Here is a 19,728-nt window from a genome sequence, read left to right on the forward strand (position 1 = left end):
CCATTATTCCCAGGAAAACTAAAGTCTTTTCACATGTCACATAAAATTATTACTGCCACATTAGTATTAAAAGGACCAATGAGAGCACCTCAAGGGTTGAAATGCCTTGATTCGCATCACAAATCACAATGAAAAGAATACTGCCCATGTGTTAAAATAGTTTCCATTCACATGCCCCCATTAATCATCTTCCAGAGCTGCCACCACTTTTCTCCCCGTGACTGTTTCCTGCAGGTCACACTGTTCCTCTCTCACTACTCTTTTCTCTAGCCAGAGTCCCCATGGGGCAAGATCAACCCCGCCAGTGTTCTTTGCCATCTCTACTGCTTCTTCCCACCAAGGTGGAGTACAGGTGGACTCTTGTTTTAGTTGCACTTACCCTCTTCTACCTGAGACTAAACTCCTCTCTGGCCATTTCATGCCAAGCATCTACTTTGTCTAGAACTGAGGCTGAGGCCCTTCTTTACTAACTTGCATTTGGTGCACTTCCTGTCCCCTCTGGGATGAAGGATGATCTATGTTTTTATTTGTTCTCATTTTAATGCAGAACTTTTGCTATTCTCTCTCCAAATGCCTTGCTGCTTTTCTTTTTAGCTGAAAATTGTTTCCCTTTGTATTACTTTTATATTTCCATTTTCCCATTTTTCTATCAGTCATGACCCTCCTACTAAACAGTTTCCTGTTACCAATTTATAAACTCATCATCACCATCTCCACCTCTTTGTTTTTGTATGACCAGTTCCTTTCTCTCCAAGTTGGATCAAGCTGAACATTTCCTTTCCTTCATTGGAGTTAGCATTCACTGACATACAGAATATATTCCAAATGTAGATTTAATTATTTCATTGATACCAGAGAACTTGATCCTTTTTTTTCTTTTTTTTGGAGCAAGTGTAAGAATAATTAACCTAAATTCAGCATAGGCTGCTGTAAATTAACAACCCAAAATATGAGCCCCTATGACAAATTAAAACACTCAGATATATAAGGGACCTGGACCTCTTTTAAAAGAGGAAGATTATTTTTTTTCATTTGTAATAGCATCTCCAAATGATAGCATATGGCCTTCCCTAATTCTAGATACTTCAAAGATTAACTTATACAAATTAAATATCTAACATCTTTTGTTGTTAATTTGGGCATAATATAAAGACATGATGCAAAGCTATCTTAACTTTTCATTTAGAATTTTTTAAAACCTTGTATCTGAAATGAGATAGAAATTCATTTCTGCATTATTAATTAGAATTGAATCTATTTCAAGAAGTTTTTTAGTGTTCTCTCTTTGCTTCCAATTTAATGAAAAGATTACAGATTTTATTGAATATAAATGGCTTTTCATTATAGATAAATGACTTTTAAACTGATTGTGTTGAACTGAGTACAGTACTATGATCATTAATATGCTAATTTAATTGTATTTTTAAGAATGTAAATCATAATAATTAAGTCTTGTAAATTATTTACATATGCTACTTTAATTTTATCTTGAATGATCATAATCATTGCTAACATTTATCATCATGAACGTTTTAATAAAATAAAATAAAATACCACATTTTACACTTTAAACTTTAATGTGTTGTCATCAAACAACATACATATTCTTTGTGTGGATGGATGTATTATAATCACATGTTGAACAAAATGTTTTTTTCAGACCTTCAGGAGGTGGAAAATATTGCCTTGGGGAAAGGAAACGATATCGCTCCTGCAACACAGATGTAAGTAAACCCAAAATCTGCTGTGAAAAATTAGCTCACTTCTCTGGTAGAGTAGGGAATATTTTTAAGTTGTAAGCTTTTTGATCAGAAATTCATGTGTAGAGATCACATGAATTTCCTAAAAGACTGACCTCAGCCCTATCAATTATGGTCTTCATCTTTATTTTGTTTATCACTGAGAGAAGCCTCACATTCTCATGTCATTCCTCATCAGTTGGCCGCCAACCCCTTAAAACTCAACATTATAATCTATAGCCTCCTTCTGTTCCGTATGCTGTCCCTGCCAACCACTCTGTTCCCTCACAAATTCATAATCCGTAATCAGCAAATCGCTTCTACACTAGCTTCACTGAATTTTCCTTTTCCTCACTGCCTTAGTTTTGTTTCTATTACTGTCATAAAATACCCTGACAAAAGCAATGTTGGGAAGAAAGGGTTGATGTTAGCATACAGTTCTAGGGATACATTCGGTCGTGAGGGAAGACACGGCAGCAGAGCACGAGGCCAGCCCATCACATTGCATTTGGCAATCCTGAAGCAGAGAAAGAACAGGAAGTGGGACCAGGTTACAGAAACTCAAAGCCCACCCCAGTGATGGACTTCCTCTAGCTAGGCTCAACCTTCATAACCTTCCTAAACAGCGCCACCAACTGGGGACCAAGTATTCAAACACATGAGTTTGTAGAGACATTTCCTAATCAAACATTAGAAAGGTGCAGATTCCGCTGGCCTCAAACTTACGATCCTCCTGTCTCCACTTTTACCTTTTGGTTTAATGGAAACTGGCCCTCCTTTGAGTCCACTGCTTCCTCTAGTGTTTGTAACCTGAGAGCTTCTGTTTTGACCTTGGACACTGAGGACTGGACTTGGAAGTAGACTGATCAGTTTTTACTCCAGTACTCCTTCCAGGTCATTCTTCCTCCTTTGTATGTAAAAACTACAGCCTATATTCTGTAGTATCTGAGCTATAAACCTACTGTTCTTCATTCACCTCCAGTCCTACCCGTCTTAATTCTTTATGATTCCATAAATAAATGTATGATTGTTCTAACTTGTTCTCTTCTGGATTTTTCCATAAGATTGCAAACATCCTTCTATCTAAAAACAAACAAAAAGCCACCTTCCAGTTATTTCCCCCGTGTCTTTACTGCCCTTTGAAAAAATTCTCCCAAAGATTTACCATACATACTGAATCTGAGTCATGCCTTCTGATTTTTTCCCCAAATCACTTTTGTAGTAGTTTTGCTTCCATCATAATGTTGACGTGCTCTTACCAAGTCACAGATGTCTTGAATATTTCTAAACCTAGTAGCTGATTGTAGTCTTCTGCTTCCTTGTCCTTCTGACATTTCGTTACTGCTCTGTGTCACTGCTTCTCCCCTTTCTACTGTATTGGCTCCAGCTCTTTTCTCTGACTTCCTAGCATTAGAGTATCCAGGACTTCGTCCTTGACTTTTTCTTTGCTCTACCAATACTTAATGCTTGTTTTGCTGCTGATCTCATCCAGCTTTATTACTTTTGATAACATAAATTGCCATTTGATCCCCAAATTTGCTCTTTCAGCCCAGACTTCATCTATGCATTCCAGGCCAATATCTTACTACTTGATTAGACTTTTAATAAACATCAGTATTTAGTGTATACTGATGTTACCTATAAAGCAGTTCTACAAACTGTTCCTCCATCAGTGTTCCCCGTGTCAGATGTCAACTCCATCTGGCTTAACAAAATTCTAGAGTCTTATTTCGTTCTGTTCCGTTTCACTGCTTCTTTCTTCCAGTCCCTCAGGAAAGTCTGTTTGATTCTACCTTGAAATTATGCCTCAGGTCTGACAACTTTTCAGTGCTTATACCACTTCTACTCTGAGTTAGCACTATCTTCTTCTTTTTTATAGACTATTTTTAGGTGCTTGGGATCCAGCCCAGGACTTTGCCTATGCTAGGCAAGTGCTCTACCACTAAGCTTCATCCTTAACCATTTTAGGAGCCTCATCTGGGACTTTGCTTTTACTGATCTTATAATTTCCAGTTTTCAATATAGGAGACAGAATATCCATTCTCAATATAGGAGACAGATTATCCATTACTCTTCAGCACCCTCCACCCCATTTTACATAAATCTAAAGTCCTTATAAAGTCTTGCAATAGCTGCACAATGTGACCTTTGTTGCTTCTTTGAACTAATCTCTTTATCATTCACTCTGCTCCAGCCATATGCACCTCCTTCCTTACACATGCCAGTCATGCTTTCCTTATTTTGCATTAACCACTCCCTGTGCCTTGGTACTTAGGTCTAAGTCTGTTCCTTCATCTTTACTCAGCTGTTACCCTCTCGATTAGTCCTATGCTGAATACTGTACTTAAAATTGTAATCCTTTCTGTCTCTGTTCTATCTCCTTCTACATTCTGATATACTTTTATCATATTTTATTCTACTAAACTTAGATCTCAGAGTAACTGCACCTTACTCAGTTATAGTGACCTTTTCGAGTTATCAGCACTATTCATTCACTCAGATTGAATGCCTGTTGTGTATTAGATTGTTCTGTGGTGATAAAGACAATCTCTGTTCTTTTTAAAATATTTTTACTTATTTATTTTTATTTTGTGCATATAAGTGTATTGCTTGCATGTATATAAGTGCACCTGTGTCATGCAGTGCCCGTGGAGATCAGAAGAGGGTGTCCCTGGAACTGGAGATATGGATGGTTTTTAGCTGCCATGTGGATGCTGGGAATCAAACCTGGGTCTTCTGGAAGAGCAGTCAGTACTCTTAACCACTGAGCCACTTCTCCAGCCCCCAATCTCAGTTCATGAAGATCTTATAAATTCCCAAGAAATCATTTAAATGCAGGAAATCACAATATAAAATAATATGTTGATGTAAATCACATGCTACAAAAGTACATAGAGTTGACTAATTAGGAATGTTGGGATTCTTCGCCATAGAAAATTAGAGACTTGAAAGAAAAGTGGGAGTGAGCAGAGGACAGCAACAACAAAAACATTCCAGATAGAAGCAAAGTTTTGTGTAAGACCAGTGTGTTAAATTGTATGATATTTGTTTCGATGCATTGCAAAGCCACTGAAAGAGCTTGAGATTCATGCTTTAGATGAGCTTGGGGGCAGCAGAGCAGTAACTCATTCAAGAAAAATCTAATGGCCTAAGTGCGGAGACATAGACTTTATAAAAGGAATGAAAGTGGAGTCTAAAGAGGACAATTTGGGAGAAAATTAAGAACCTGGCTTTAAAAAGCCATAAAAGTAAATAGGAAATATAATGGGAAAAGCAGAGTGAGTCAGGTAGAAACTAAGAAAATCAGAAAGGAATGCATTTGAATTTAAGATTTGAAAGTGAGACTATTCTCAATGATGGCAGATCTGGAAGGTGGTGAGGGAATGCTTGCCTGAACTTGACCATAGGTGAATGAGTTCAAAGAACTTCACAGCTAGTTAGACTGGAGGGTTTTCCATGTAGCTGTTGAAAATGCTCAGGATGATATCAGAATGTCATGTATAGGTGTACAGAGACTACAATCTAATCTCTTGCTTTACTCCCCTCCATGAAAGAATATGACCCTCATTTACTAAGCCCAATACTGATTTGGGTTAATAGCACAAATGTCAGAAAAGTAGAGACTCTATAAGAATAGAAGTGAAGACCCATTATGTATTGTTTTAAGTAGGAGCAAAAGCTCAAACTCATCTCGTAGTTCCCAGTTGTTTCCATTTTTATATAATTCCAGGAGTTGGCACACAGTAGTATAGATATTATATACAGTATAGACATACATACAAATTCATATATGAAATATGAATAGTAACAGAAAATGAAAAAGATGAGAGACTTTAAAATATATTTTTATTGGGGCTGGAGAGATGGCTTAGCAGTTAAGAACACTGGTTGTTCTTGCAGAAGACTTGGGTTCGAATTCCAGCACCCACATGGCAGCTAACAACTGTCCATAACTCCAGCCCAGGGGATCCGACAGCCTCTTCTGACCTCCATGGGCATTGCACAACATGGGTGCTCTTATCTACATGCAGGCAATACACGCATACACATAAAATAAAAATAAAAAGTTTGAAAAACTTTGAAAAAAATATTTTTATTGATTCTTTGAGAATTTCATTCAATGTATTTTGGTCATATTCAGACTTTCTTAGGAACTATTGTTTGTCAATAGATTCTCAGCTATGGTTGGGACTTCTTGCCCACCTCCCCACTCCGTACTGGGATTTTTCTGGATTGGGCTTGTGCAATTCTTATGTACTCTGTCACAAGCACTGTTGCTTCATATGTGAAACTGCTCTGTAGTGTCCAGACAACACAATTTCTTTGTATTCATCATCATCTCTGGCTCTTACAGTCTTTCCACTCCCTCTTCTGCAATGAGCCCTGAACCTTTGGAGGCAAGGATGTGATATAGCTGTCCCATTTAGGGTAGAGCACTGTGGAGTCTCTTATCCTCCCCATACTGACCAGTTGTGCATCTCTGTGTGGGTCTCAGTTGCAAGAAGAAACTTCTCTGGTGAGAGTTGAGAGATATATAAAATAAGTCATTAAGGGGGACTGGAGAGGTGGCTTAGCAGTTAAGAGCTCTGGCTGTTCTTCCAGAGGACCCAGGTTTGATTCCCAGTACCCACATGGTGACTGAAAAACCATCCGTAGTTGCAGTTCCAGGGGATCCAACATCCTCTTCTGACCTCTATGGGCATTACACAACATAGGTGCACTTACATACATTCAGGCAATGCACTCATACACATACAATAATAAAAATAATAAAATATTTAAAAATTGTAAAAAGTGGGTCTGGAGAGATGGTTCAGTGGTTAAGAGCACTGACTGCTCTTACAGAGGACCTGGGTTCAATTCCCAGCACCCACATGGCAGCTATGAACCGTCCTTAACTCCAGTTCCAGGGGAATCTGAAGCCCTCTTCTGACCTCCGTGGCATTGCATGACACAGGTGCACTCACATACATGCAGACAATACACTCATACACATAAAATAAAAATAATAATAAATACAATTTTTTAAAAAATTGTAAAAAATAAGTTGTGAAGAATCAGCTTAATACTATGTCTGTTTGACAGAATGATGGAAGTATGGCCTGTTACCTGCCTAGCCACAACTTTTTAGCCTTACTACCAGTGTGAGATATAGGTTCCATCTTGTGAAGCAGCCCTTAAATTCATCAGAAAGTGGTTGATCACTCCTATAACATTCATGTCACTATTACACCAGTGGGCATATCTTGCCAGGCCAGTTGTTATTGCAGTTCACAGAGTTCAGAGCTGTATAAGGTTGATGGTCATTCTTCTCCACTGGAAGCATGTATAGTACCTTCTAATAATATGAAATATAACCAGTAAGGATGAAGTTTTAAGGTCAGTACCAGCTTGATTTCTCCTTGCTCTGTGATGTACAAATATAGTATCTTTAGCAATAGGGTCTTATCATCATGTTCTGGTGGGTAACCAAGAGCAATGGCAATAGTCAGTACTGTTTGAGGGTGTATAGGGCCCCTAGTCAACAACTCCAATGCAGTTGTAGAGGTAGATTGATTCTTAGATTTGTGTGTTTAATTTGCAGTATATGTGGAGCTCAGGAAGTTAGAAAGGGCCCATGAGAGGGGGAGGGGAAGAGATTTTAAGGATTGAGGGGGTATCATATAATGTTATGAAAGCAGAGGGTGGGAACACTAAGAGTTAAAGATTTAAGCAAGGATGGGGCAGAGGCACAAGGAAGTAGAGGGGGTGGGAGACTAGCTAACCAAAGCTATGCATGTATGAAAAACCCCTATGAAAACCCACTTGAAAGAAAATCAGAGGAAAGGGAAAACAATGTAAAACTGAGATAGAATCAGTACCTTAAATATGTGCCACAAGGTCCATCTACTTACTAAAGATGATCATCAATTTTGCTCAAAGCTTTACTTAAATAACCCTAGTACAGAGGCAAGCACTATCAGTTCTAAGATCCATGATGTCTTGCAGACAGGACAGACAGACAAATGGACCACTTTACTGTTTTTAAGCTTGGTATCCCTAATATGCAGCCCTTTATTGGTATATTAGATATGTAAGGCTAATACAAGGCTAATACATTTCTTTTAGTTAAAATTAAAGGCTAAAACAGAGACCAAATGGTCTTAAAATGTAGCAAGAATAAAAATAGGCTATCCACTGTTTTTCCTTAATGTTGGTATAATTCCTACCACAGACATGAAGACAGGAAGAAAAGAAAGGGCTTTCTAATAGAAAAGAGTCAGTGTTACAATTGACTTTCTTGTCCAAGTTTCAAAAAAAAGGTTGACAAAGATAGAAGAGATAACTTTAAAAACTCATTAAAGATTTAAAAGTAGATTACAAATGGGTATCTAGCTGTAAAATTGGCTTGCCACTCTTAACAGAAACATAACCAGCCTATTTAGATGTGCTATGAGGCAGTCTCTGCATTAGAGTATATAGAATGAACAGTTTGCTTCTTACCTCACTAAAGCTCATGCTAGAAAGTCTTCCAAAGCATAGAGAAGGACCCTTTCTTCACATGCACATAGTGATTTCAAAGCCACTAAACTAGATATTGGCAATGGCTCTATCTAGGGGAGAAACTAACACACTTATTCATCTTGACGCTACTGAGAGACCAAGAACATTTATTAAGGTCATACAGAATTAGATGAAGTTTGCTCTCATTATTTAACCAGGAACTGCAACTGAGTGTTTGACATCATTAGCTAATCTAATAAGCACAGTCTACTGGAACTTGGGTTTGGCTAGCATAATTTTATGAAATCGTATGACTCTAAGTGTTGGCTGACTCAAAACAGTTCTTTTTTTTGTGGACATAGAAATAAGTGGTTGTTCTTTGACAGTTTTTATGAATGTATAAAGGTAGGAAGAGACATGATTATCTGGCAAGGCATTGTCAGAAGAAAAGATGCTTAATCCTCTGAAAGAAAGTTTGCTGAGGAACTGCTCAAAAATGGGCTTTTGAGTGTTATCTGCATGGAATCTCCCGTTTTAGTATTTACCTGTATGGAGTCTCCTTTTGAGTGTTATCTTAGAGTCTCCTTTTGAGCATGTCCGTATGGAATCTGCTTTTGAGTATAATCTGTATGGAATCTTCTTTTGAGTGTTATCTTGAGTGTTTGCAAGGAGTCTCCTTTTAAGTATTATCTTCATAGAGCCTTCTTCTGAATAGTATTTGCATGGAGTCTCCTTTTGAATAATATCTGCTTGGAATCTTCCTTCACTGGCATATGAAAATATTGACTGCTAATTAGACACTTGTTTTCCTGAACAGTTTATTATTCCTATGACTTAAAACTTATGCAGAATGCACTAAGAAGATGAAAATTGTTATACATATTATAACTATTTAAGGAGCAGAATGTAAATTAGTGATATAAATACCTTATTAGCAAATTTGATCTTTGGAAAGAGTAAAAATGACTGTACTGGCCTAAGGTAATAAACCAAATTTTATATAAAGTCTAAATAAGAAATAGTAGAGACCATGAAAAAGACATAGTTACATTTCTAAAAAGAATTTTCTATAGTTTTTTTTCTTTTTTATATAATTTTATTATTTTTTATTTTATGTGTATGAGTGTATTGCCTGCATTTATGTAAGTGTACCCATGCTGTGCAATTCCTGCAGAGATCAGAAGAGAGCATTGAATCCCCTGGAACTCGAGTTATGGAAGGCTGCTAGCCATCATATGGGGGCTGGGAATCGAACCTGGGTCTTCAGCAAGAGCAGCCAGTGCTCTTAGTCACTGAGCCATCTCTCCTGCCCTATACTGTTGTTTTTGTAAACCCAAAATAACTTTTGCTTTTCTTATTCTGTGTTATTTGTTATTTATTGTCACAGAAGACTAGAATATAACTTCTGGTGACTCACCTAAGATCCTCTTTCCTAGAATTGAAAATCATATCTTTTTAGTTTTTTAAGCATCTTCTTTGCCTCCTTCATAGATCTAAAGAGTATGAATTGTATGGAATAAACAGACTTTTCAGGTCTTCTGTGATCTGTCCTAAAATTTAAGTATAAATTATGTAGTACCTGGATGCGATCTTGATCAATGTTGAATGTTCTTAGCTTTATTTTCTTTTTCCAATCTATTGCTTAAATCTTAAATTGTATTATTGTTTTAGATGTGTAGACAGAAAAATTGTAGAACATATTTGGAGCTAGAATTGTGGTGAAATATAGCATTCACTTAGGAATTAAACTGACTTGAATTTGAATCTTGATTGTGACTTCCATTTCACATTGGCAAGCCATCTAACCTCACAAACTTCTGTCAGCTCCTAAATAAATAGTATATAATTATGATAAACATGCAATGTTGTTTGGCAATTAAAAGAAGTAATATGCATAAAACCTCTTAGTGCAATTTCTAGTACTGAATTGGCAACTTAATTCAATATAACTATCATTATATCTATGACTTGTGGATTGTAATATATGCTAATATATAAATAACCTTATTCAGTCTTCAAATTACTTTTATGAAGAAGAAGACCAGATGTTTTTAAAATGAGTAAACCAAAGTTCAGCAATGGGCTAATACCATGGAAGAGACCCAATAAAGCTCAGAACTGTTGATGATTAATCCAGTGCTATTACAGCAGGCAGAGCACTTAGTATTGATATGGATATCTGAAAGCCTTTGGTCACCTTTGACATTGTCTCACTCCCAGTCTAATTTTACTCTGCAGCAGAATCAGATAGCTGAAAACATTCTGAAACTACAGATCTTGCCCCCAGAGAGAGAGGTAGAGGGTAAGTGATGACAAGGTCAAGTTGACCCATTAACAATGTTACAAGTATGCCCCAAATTATAACTAGAAAACAGATGCATCAACTAGTTTGTTCTTAAATATATACTCAGTGTATGTATATTTGCATAAATATATGAGAAGCAATATCAGTGATCTCTCCTAAGTTAATTTGAATGTTATAGTGTACATTACATTTTCAGAAGTAAGAACTAATTTTTTAAAGTACAGAATAGAATGTATTAGTTTATTTTGTTTCTATAAGAGTCTTAAAAATGACAAACTATAAATTTACTTCTTAATCTTTTTATAGGTTTTTGGGGAAATTATGCTATGAAGAGATCACATTTTAAATTCAGGTTATTTACTATAGAAATAATAATTGTTTTTTGAGATAGGGTCTCCCTGTAGCCCGAGCTGACCTGGAACTCACTATGTAGACCAGGCTGGCCTTGAACTCACAGAGATCTGCCTGCCTCTACCTCCTAAGTGCTGGGATTAAAGGGATGCTCCACTGCACCTAGTCTATAGGTGAAAAGCTAGCATATAAGATTATGGTATCAAACTTGACAGCTAGGTTCAAGTTTGGAAAATCTGGGTTATGAGATTTTTATTTCTTTTACATCAGAAAAGTAAATAATGGACTGAGAATGTAACTGAGAGAGAGAGGAGAGAGAGAGAGAGAGAGAGAGAGAACCCTTATCTAACATGATTGAGGCTTTGGGTTCTTCCCTAGCACTACAAATGAATGAATGAACATTGAAACTACTAAAAAATAAAACCCAGAAACTATAAGAGGAAAAAGATGAGAAAATGTAATTAAAAATGAGAATTGAGGGGGCTGGCAAGATGGATTAGTGAGTAAAGGGGCTAGCCACCACACCTGACAATCTGAGGTAGATTTCCAGTACTTACAAGCTGGAAAAAGAAAACAGACTCCTGCAAGTTGTTCTCTGACTGGCACACATGAGCTCTTAGCAAGTTCTTATCTACACGCATGCACACACACACACACACACACACACACACACACACACAGGAATAATTAAATACAACTTAAAATGAGGATTGAGATGGACTGACCACTAAATTTAATTTTGGAAATTCCCTAGTACAGATCAACTTAGACAATATGCTTATTGTAGTAGTTACTTTTCTGTTACTGTGATAAAAACACCATGACCAAGGGAACTTATAAAAGGAAGAGTTTATTTAGCTTACAGTTCCAGGGGAATTATAGTCCATCATGGCAGGGAGACTTGGCAGCAGATTTGGCTGGAGCAGAAAGCAGAGTGCTCACATCTTCATGCAGGCGCAGAAAGCAGAGAGCAACTCAAGATCCAGCAAGGCTTAAGAACTCTCTAAGCCCGTCCCCAGTGACTTGATTTCCTCCAGCATGGCTACACCTTCTAAGACCTCCCAAACAGAGCCATCAACTGGGGACAAAATGTCCGACTACTTGGCGCCTATGGGGGTCATTCTCAGCCAAACTACCACACGAACAATAACTGGGAATCATGAATTTTGCCTACACTTGTAAAAGAAAATATAGAAACAAGACCCATATTAGCCCTTAATATATCTTTGTTTAATTTAGATAGGATACCCATCTGGGTAGGCAGACAAAATGTGTCCATTCTTCACACTACCTTGTCTATGCATGACTTGACAAGTAGAGCAGTATTTGGATTTCAAACACCCCCAATTAACAGGGTACAACTTGCTAAGAGCGCATTACTCTCCTGAAAAGGAAGAAGAAAATTAAAATTTGAGAGTGTTTAAACTAGTGTAGTGTAACAAGAGTGAAGCAAAGGTGCATTTGGTGTGAATATAGAAACAAGAAGATGTAAGACTGAGGAATCACTGTCTTCCCAGCCTGCTAGGTTCCTCTAGGGTCTGAAGAGGAAAGGGGAAGGAGAAAGGGTTTTGTTTTCAGCCTATTTCTCACTCAATTTCCCATAAGACAGATTTGGGATATATTTTTCTTCAACATAAGGGTATTTGGAGTGTATTTTACAAATGAAAGAAAGAGGCAAAGGGATTTATGTCTTGCCAAAGTCACCTTGTTCCTTGAGGTAAACCCAAGATTAGAATCCAGTGATAGAAATGTCACTTCCAAATTGACAGCAGACCCGGAAACTTCTTTCCGTAGCAACTGAATGAAACTACCCTTTCTAGATTCATCTACAAATGAAAATTATTAGGTTTAGTCAAAGGAGATGCTTAACTATCAGAACAATTCAAAGTTTATAGAAATAAAATACTTTATTAAAGTAATTCATATAGAATGTGCTGATTTCCATGGATCTATGGGAAAATGGTAATGAAGATGTTAATTTTGAAAAACTTTTTGAAAATATTTAGAAGCCCCTAAAGCCTATGACTTTGCTCTCGAGGTATGGGGCCCTACTGGTTGGTTTTTGGAGAAGATGCTTGTTTAACATTAACCTTATCTTCTGTTCTGGCTTCAGGGCACTGTTGTCATTTATCATCCTTAAGTAACCTAAAGTATTATTCACTAAGCCTTCCATTATTCCTGTACAAAATAAAAATGGATTTTATAACATTCTTTTCCTTCAGAAATTACTTTCCTTTGCTCACTCTCCTTCTTTCAAACCAGCAAATAATACTCTTGCTCACCTCATCTTTAATCAATGCACATTCAGAACTTTCACTGGTGGGAATATTGAAACCAAAACAGAATAGTAGTTCACATGTTCCGTAAACAGAAAGACATGGGAACAACTCTACTCACGCTCGCTTAAGTGATTCCATCATCTACACTATTCTGTGAATACATCAACACACTCCTTCCCAGAGGCCTTTGCGTTTGCAATTTCCTCCATTTCTTTTAACTGTGCTTCAGTTCTGCTTTATAGAATGTCTGTGACCACACTGCTTCAAACACCTTACCTCCTACCTCACTATTAATCTCTCCTTCCTCTGCTTCATTTTTCTTCTTTCTCGTATCAAACTAGAATAAGTTCCATGAATGCTAGGATGTTTTTTTTTTTTCCTGTAATCCCATGGTCTTGTTTATACCTGATACATAGTAAGCAACTTACTAATACTTACTAAGTGTCAGTTCTTTGTACATTGTTTTAAGAATCCTAATGACCAATTAGGATGTGTGTACAAGAAAGCCATCATGGCCTAGATATCTTTCAGTTTAGGAAGATTTGTTCAATGTAGATTCAAAGAAAGAAGAAAAACCACTTGATTATAAGAAAACAAGTCTTGTCTAAAAGTAAAAATGTTGCTAACAGTTGCAGTTTTCTAAAAAGTATCTGATCTATCCTTCTCTAGATATTTCCACAAATTAATAGCCATTTTAGGGATAATGATAGATAAAGCTTAAGCATCCTATACAAACTGGATTATGTCACCTCTAACATCAGTTCTTGAAAGGTATGATTCTGTATTGGCTCAAAAACTAATAATTAAGTTTGACTCTTCTGGGAAATACTATCAGACAACTGTATCCATCATGTTGATGCCCTAAGGAATAGCAACTTGTGCTTCCTAGATTCAATTTGTTACTTCTTTATGTAAATACTTTTATTGGAACCCAGACATGATCATATATTTACATGCTCAGCCTTAGGCTATTACTGCATTGTTTGGAGAGAATTAAGAGGGTACTCCCATTCAGATGAAGGGGACATCATTTATTTATTTATTTATTTATTTATTTGTTTGTTTATTTATTTACTTATTTATTTTATATTTTACTAATCAACCTTTCTGTATCCCAGTTTGCTTCATTATAAATTGAGGTTATTAATTATGATTACCTCACAAGAGTGTTACAAGGGATTAAGTAGATAATACATCTAAAGATTTCTGAAGTCCATCATAAAATACTTATGATAGATACCTGTTAACATTAATAATAATGATTTTAATTTTTATTATAACTAACCCTGGGAGTGGCAATCATAAGAAAGGAATAGATCAGAATTTTTATGGAATGCCACCCCAGTACTTTATTAAACAGTATTGTGGCCACTTGCTATTCTTCAATTTGGAAGAATCCTTAGAAAATACTGAAAAGCAGTGTTTTTCTTCTAGTGAATGCCTTATTTTGTTAATCCAGAGCTTTGTTATATGCTAGCGTTTATATAAGAAATGTCATTTCTCCTTAAGCATCTGTATAGTTCTTTTCTTTTATCTAAGGTGAACTTTTTCCAACCATTCATAACACATGGTCTTTTTGTTCCTGTCCCCATAGCAATAGTCCCCTAGAGCTGTCTTAGTAGTCTTCCCAGGTCCTTTTTCTTTCTTATCTCAATTATAACAATTTGGGACATAAAGTTTTTTTCTAAACCAACATTCTCCTGATTTATCACATGACACGTTGATTTGTCATTTATATACAGCTCCTATAGACAACCTATAAGGTAGTGTCATTAACTCTTTATGTTTTTGAAATAATTCCAGTTTTCCCACTTGGAGCTTATTTATTCAACTAGATTAAAAGCTGTGCTTGTATAAGCATTTTTATGGGAAAACATTTGTAATTCAAATTACCTGTATTTCAGAAGTTGGTATTGGCTTGAATAGGAGTTTTGGAAAAAAAGAAAGAAAGAAAAGGAGTGTTGGTGTTTAGTTAAGCAACTGATTTGAAATCTTATGAGGGATTCCTTGAAAATAATTTAGAAAGGGACTACAAAGATGGTTCAGTGGTTAAGAGCAGGTACTGCTCTTTTAGAAGACCAGTTTGTGATTCCCAGTACCCACTCAGGGGAGCTCAAAAGCCCTGTAACTCCAATTTCAGGGAATCTGACACCCTCTTCTGGCCTTTGTGGGCACCTGTGCTCATGTGCATATACCCCCACACAGAAACAGACAGACAGACAGACACATACACATGCACACACACATGCACATATACACAATTAAATATAAAAATAAATCTGAAAAAAAAAACACCCAGGCTTGGTGGTACTCACCTTTAATCCCAGCACTTGGGAGGCAGAGGCAGGCAGATCTCTGTGAGACCAAGGCCACTTGGTCTACATAGTGAGTTCCAGGCCAGCTGGGGCTACAGGAAGACACTGTCCAAAAACAAAAAACAAAAAAATCCCAAATAAACTTAAAAACCCATAGATTTTAGTCTCTTCGCCAGAATAGAACAGAAAATAGCTTAAAAAATATTCTTTTGTATGTCCAATTCATGGTTCACAGACACAATATGGCCAAGGATAGCTACAAATCTGGCCCGAGACAAAATCATACTCTTATTTAATATTTCCACAAGGATTTTGTTTTTGGTGGGGGCTTCTTGAGTGTAAACTTTGTACATAAAACTGTCAAATAGAAGTTTTAAAAGATTGGTCATACCTACAGTATTCCGAAGATCCAAATACTATCAGACCATGAAACAAAGACCTTGCAAGCATAGTGTGGTACACATAGCTTATAAGAGCTAGTCTTCATTTTTGTTAAGAGTAGGCAAAAAGGGTAATTTGATAAGAAGAATCATTATGCTTGGAGTTGGGAATGCAATATTTTAATGCAGTGAAAATATTTTCAAACTCAGGGCTCCTGTCAGAGTATACAGCTGCTGCAACTATTTTTTTTTCAATTTGAGGTTTTGGACTTAATATGGTAAAACTTTCAGCCATAGTGTATAGTAAGTAATGATAACCGTGCAAATATTTCATATCATGGTCTATTATCTTTACATATTTCATAACAACCATTTACTATTAATGATCTTGGAAGCCATACAGAGCAAACTTAGACATCCATGGATGGTACTAAAGAAAGTCCTTAGGATGATCTTTGCAGATACTTGCAACATATCATTTATTCAGATTAATAATTTCAAGGGATGGGGATGTAGTTCAGTGGAACAGTATTTTTTTCAGCTAGCTTATACAGTACTGGGTTGGATTTCCAATATTACAATTTTTTTTCTTAAATAATATTCAGTTCCATATTTAAGGGGAAAGTTTTTTTGGTGTTTCAAAATTGATAACCTTGTTTTTAAGTGCTACAATGCTATAGAACTTGAAAAGATGAATGAAATAGTCATATTGCTTAGTCATCTATCTACTTAGACTTAGATGAGCAAGATTTTTCTCTCTAAAATTTTCAGGTAAAGAAGTGAGACTTTTGTAAACTAATTATTGTATTTTTATCCTTTCCTTCTTCTCCTAAAAACATATATACATTTCACACAAATTTAGCATTTTACCTTCTGTGGTGTTAAAAGATTAAATGTACACTTTAGTAAGCTCAAATCCTTTGAATTTGAAGGTGCTTAGACTTGAGTCCTAGCATTTTTCCAGTTCAGTCCACACATACAGTATGGTTTCTATCAGTAATTTATGGTATAGGAGTCCAAACCATAATTTACAATGTTGAATGTCATGTTGACTGCAACTTGGTTCCTTAATATGCTACAACTATCTATGGAACCTGAACTTCAAATATTGTTGTCAAAGAATTTGATGTTTTAGTTTCTTAGTGTAGCGTCCACGTGTATTTGTAAGGAGATGCCTGCTGGGGGGGGTGTCTATAGCATGTGTAAAATTACATGGACACTGTCTAGCACTTAAGTTGTTTAAATTACTTTAGTCATTTTATCTATACCCAAGATTACAATTCAGACACTTCAGTGTGAATCCTTATTGTACAATGATAAGATAAATGTCAGAATTACAACCAGAGAGTGAGGCAGTGAGTCAATATGATAGAGTTCAGGAGATTTAAATTTTAGGGACATTGTCCCTTGGTTTTGGCGTTTTACAACAATGGTACCATTTATGATTTTATTTTATTTTAGCCATGCTCTTTGGGTTCCCGAGATTTTCGAGAAAAACAGTGTGCAGACTTTGACAATATGCCTTTCCGGGGAAAGTATTATAACTGGAAACCCTATACTGGAGGTAATGTATAACCATGGCAGAGCATTCATGCTTGAGAGCTTTGAAAATATAAAAGAGTATATAAATATACACAAACACACACATACATTCATGCATATGTTAGTTAAAAATAGTGTTTGCAAATCAAAGCAAGAAAGTGCGTATGTTATTTCTTGCTTATGTTATTTTACAAGTCTCGTATTTTAGTTTCCCTGTGGTAGTTTATAAGCAATATAATTATCAGAATCATACTTTGAAACGTAAGTCTATTTAAAAAGTTACAAAATTCCTAGAAAGGATATATTCGCATAAAATTCAAATAAAATTTATGAGCTCTGCTTGAGACTTTTTCAGGATAAATGTAAATTATATTATAATCATTGAATATTTGCAGTTATCCCCATAAAACAAAGTATGCCAACATAAATCAATTCAACTCAAAAGAGAAAGGGAAAACTGTTTTTCTTTGTCAAAGGTCAAGGACTCTCTGAAGATCATTTGTTTGTTCTTACATTTAAAATTTTTGTTTGTTAGTGTACATGTGTGCATGTTGCACCAAGGTGCTTGAATGGAGGTTAGAGGACAACTTTCAGGAGTCAGTTTTCTCCTTTCACCATATCTGGCAATTCATCTCAGGTCATCAGTGTTGGTAGCAAGCACCTTTAACCTGCTGATCCGTTTTGCTGGCCCTGTTTTTTGGTTTTGTTTTGTTTTGTTTTTGAGACAAGTTCTTAGCCCAGGCTGGACTCAAACTCACCATCCTGACTCAACTCCCTGAGTACTGGGATTACAAGCAAGTGCACCACCACGTCTATCTAGATTAATTTTTTTCTGAGTCTGAAAACATTTTTTAATCTTTAATTTAGACATATAAGTTTTGTTGTAGTTTTCTCACTTTCTAAATGTGAACTAAAGTTTGTTGTGTTGTAATTTGGGAGGAAATTTCTTAAATTAATTTTTTGAGAATCTCATACTTGAGTACTCTATTTCTATAATTTCCATCCCTCCAGTCCCCCCACTCTTCCCATAGTCCCCCTTCACCTACCCTCTCAATTTCATGACCTCTTCATTGATTATTATTGTTTTACATACATACATACATACATACATACATACATACATACATATGTACACAATCTAAATCTACTGAATCCATTTACTGGTGCTTGTGTGTACACGTAGTTAGGACTGAGCACTTGAGATTGGATAATGTATCAAGGGAAATTTTTTTAATGTACTTTAAAAAATATTTATTTAGTTTTTATTTTATGTGTTAGAAGTGTATTGCCTGCATATGTGTGAGTGCACCCGTGCCATGCAATGCCTGTGGAAGTCAGAAAAGGGCATTGGATCCCCAGGAGCTGGAGTTACGGATTGTTGTTAGCTGCCATGTGGGTGCTGGGACTCGAACCTGGATCCTCTGCGAGAGCATTCAGTGCTCTTAAGCACTGAGCAATCCCTCCAGCCCCCTAAATGTACTTTTTAAAAAGATTAACTGTTTTTATAGCACCTTGCTTTAAAACTATACAAAATGAGTATTAAGATAGCTGTGTGCTCACCACCAATACTTTACCATTATCATTTTATTATACACATGCATGTTCATTTCTTTAGTCACTTATAAACCATTCTGGTTTTGATGCATTTTAACTTAACCCATAACTGCTTTCTTCTAAGTGTTCTGGCATGTGTACTATACCAGTTACTTGCCTAGGTTTTTCTGAGGTAAGAATATGTATAGTGAAATGCATACATCATCTACTTTCCCTGAGTTCTGCCGACTGCATACCTGTGACTCCCAGATGAGACTCAGCATATCGCTATTCCTCCAAATCTACCATTGTCCTTGTTGGTTCAGACTTCTCTACCTGATTATCATAGATTAAGGGTCTTAAGCAACAGAAATTTACTTTTATAGTTCTGGAGGCTGCACACCAGATAAGCGTGCCCACAGGGTGAATTCTGGTGAGGACCTTTTTCAGATCCTACATTACCATCTTCTCATTGTCCCCACCTGACACAGAGGAGAAGAGCTCCTGGACACTCCTCCCATTCATAAGGATTCTATCCTTCTAGCCTAATTGCTTCCCACAGCCTGCTCCTTCAAATGCCATCACATTGGGGATTAGGCTTCCAACATATGCGTTTTGAGAGGCATAAATATTCAGTCCCCAAAGTCTTCGTAGTTCTTTGCAGTCAATAACTGCCTTTCCGACTCCAAGAGGCTACAGTTGTTCTCAGTGTAGTTTAGTTATGCCTGTCCTACAACTTCATATAAATTGAAATATGCCACACTGACTTTTTCATGTAGGGTTTCCCTTTTTCCACTGGTA

At 36.4% G+C, this 19,728-nt stretch overlaps 1 protein-coding gene across 9 annotated transcripts in view; it reads left to right on the plus strand.

Annotated features, from left to right (window-relative positions):
• Adamts6 (ADAM metallopeptidase with thrombospondin type 1 motif 6) overlaps window positions 1-19,728 on the plus strand; it is a 283,297-nt gene that overhangs the window by 175,870 nt on the left and 87,699 nt on the right. For 8 of the 9 annotated variants that reach the window (XR_003847513.1, XR_003847512.1, XR_003847514.1 and 5 more), the window contains 2 exons: window positions 1,661-1,724; window positions 17,314-17,416. Coding sequence is in view for 5 of the 9 variants with exons in the window: in XM_029557800.1 (XP_029413660.1) it covers window positions 1,661-1,724; window positions 17,314-17,416 (167 nt within the window). In the remaining 4 variants the exon portion in view is untranslated. The remainder of the gene's footprint in view (window positions 1-1,660; window positions 1,725-17,313; window positions 17,417-19,728) is intronic. The other variant, XR_003847524.1, reaches the window with a different exon arrangement.

This window comes from Nannospalax galili, unplaced genomic scaffold (assembly GCF_000622305.1).
Source record: "Nannospalax galili isolate Female #2095 unplaced genomic scaffold, S.galili_v1.0 scaffold751, whole genome shotgun sequence".
Taxonomy (NCBI): Eukaryota; Metazoa; Chordata; class Mammalia; order Rodentia; family Spalacidae; genus Nannospalax; species Nannospalax galili.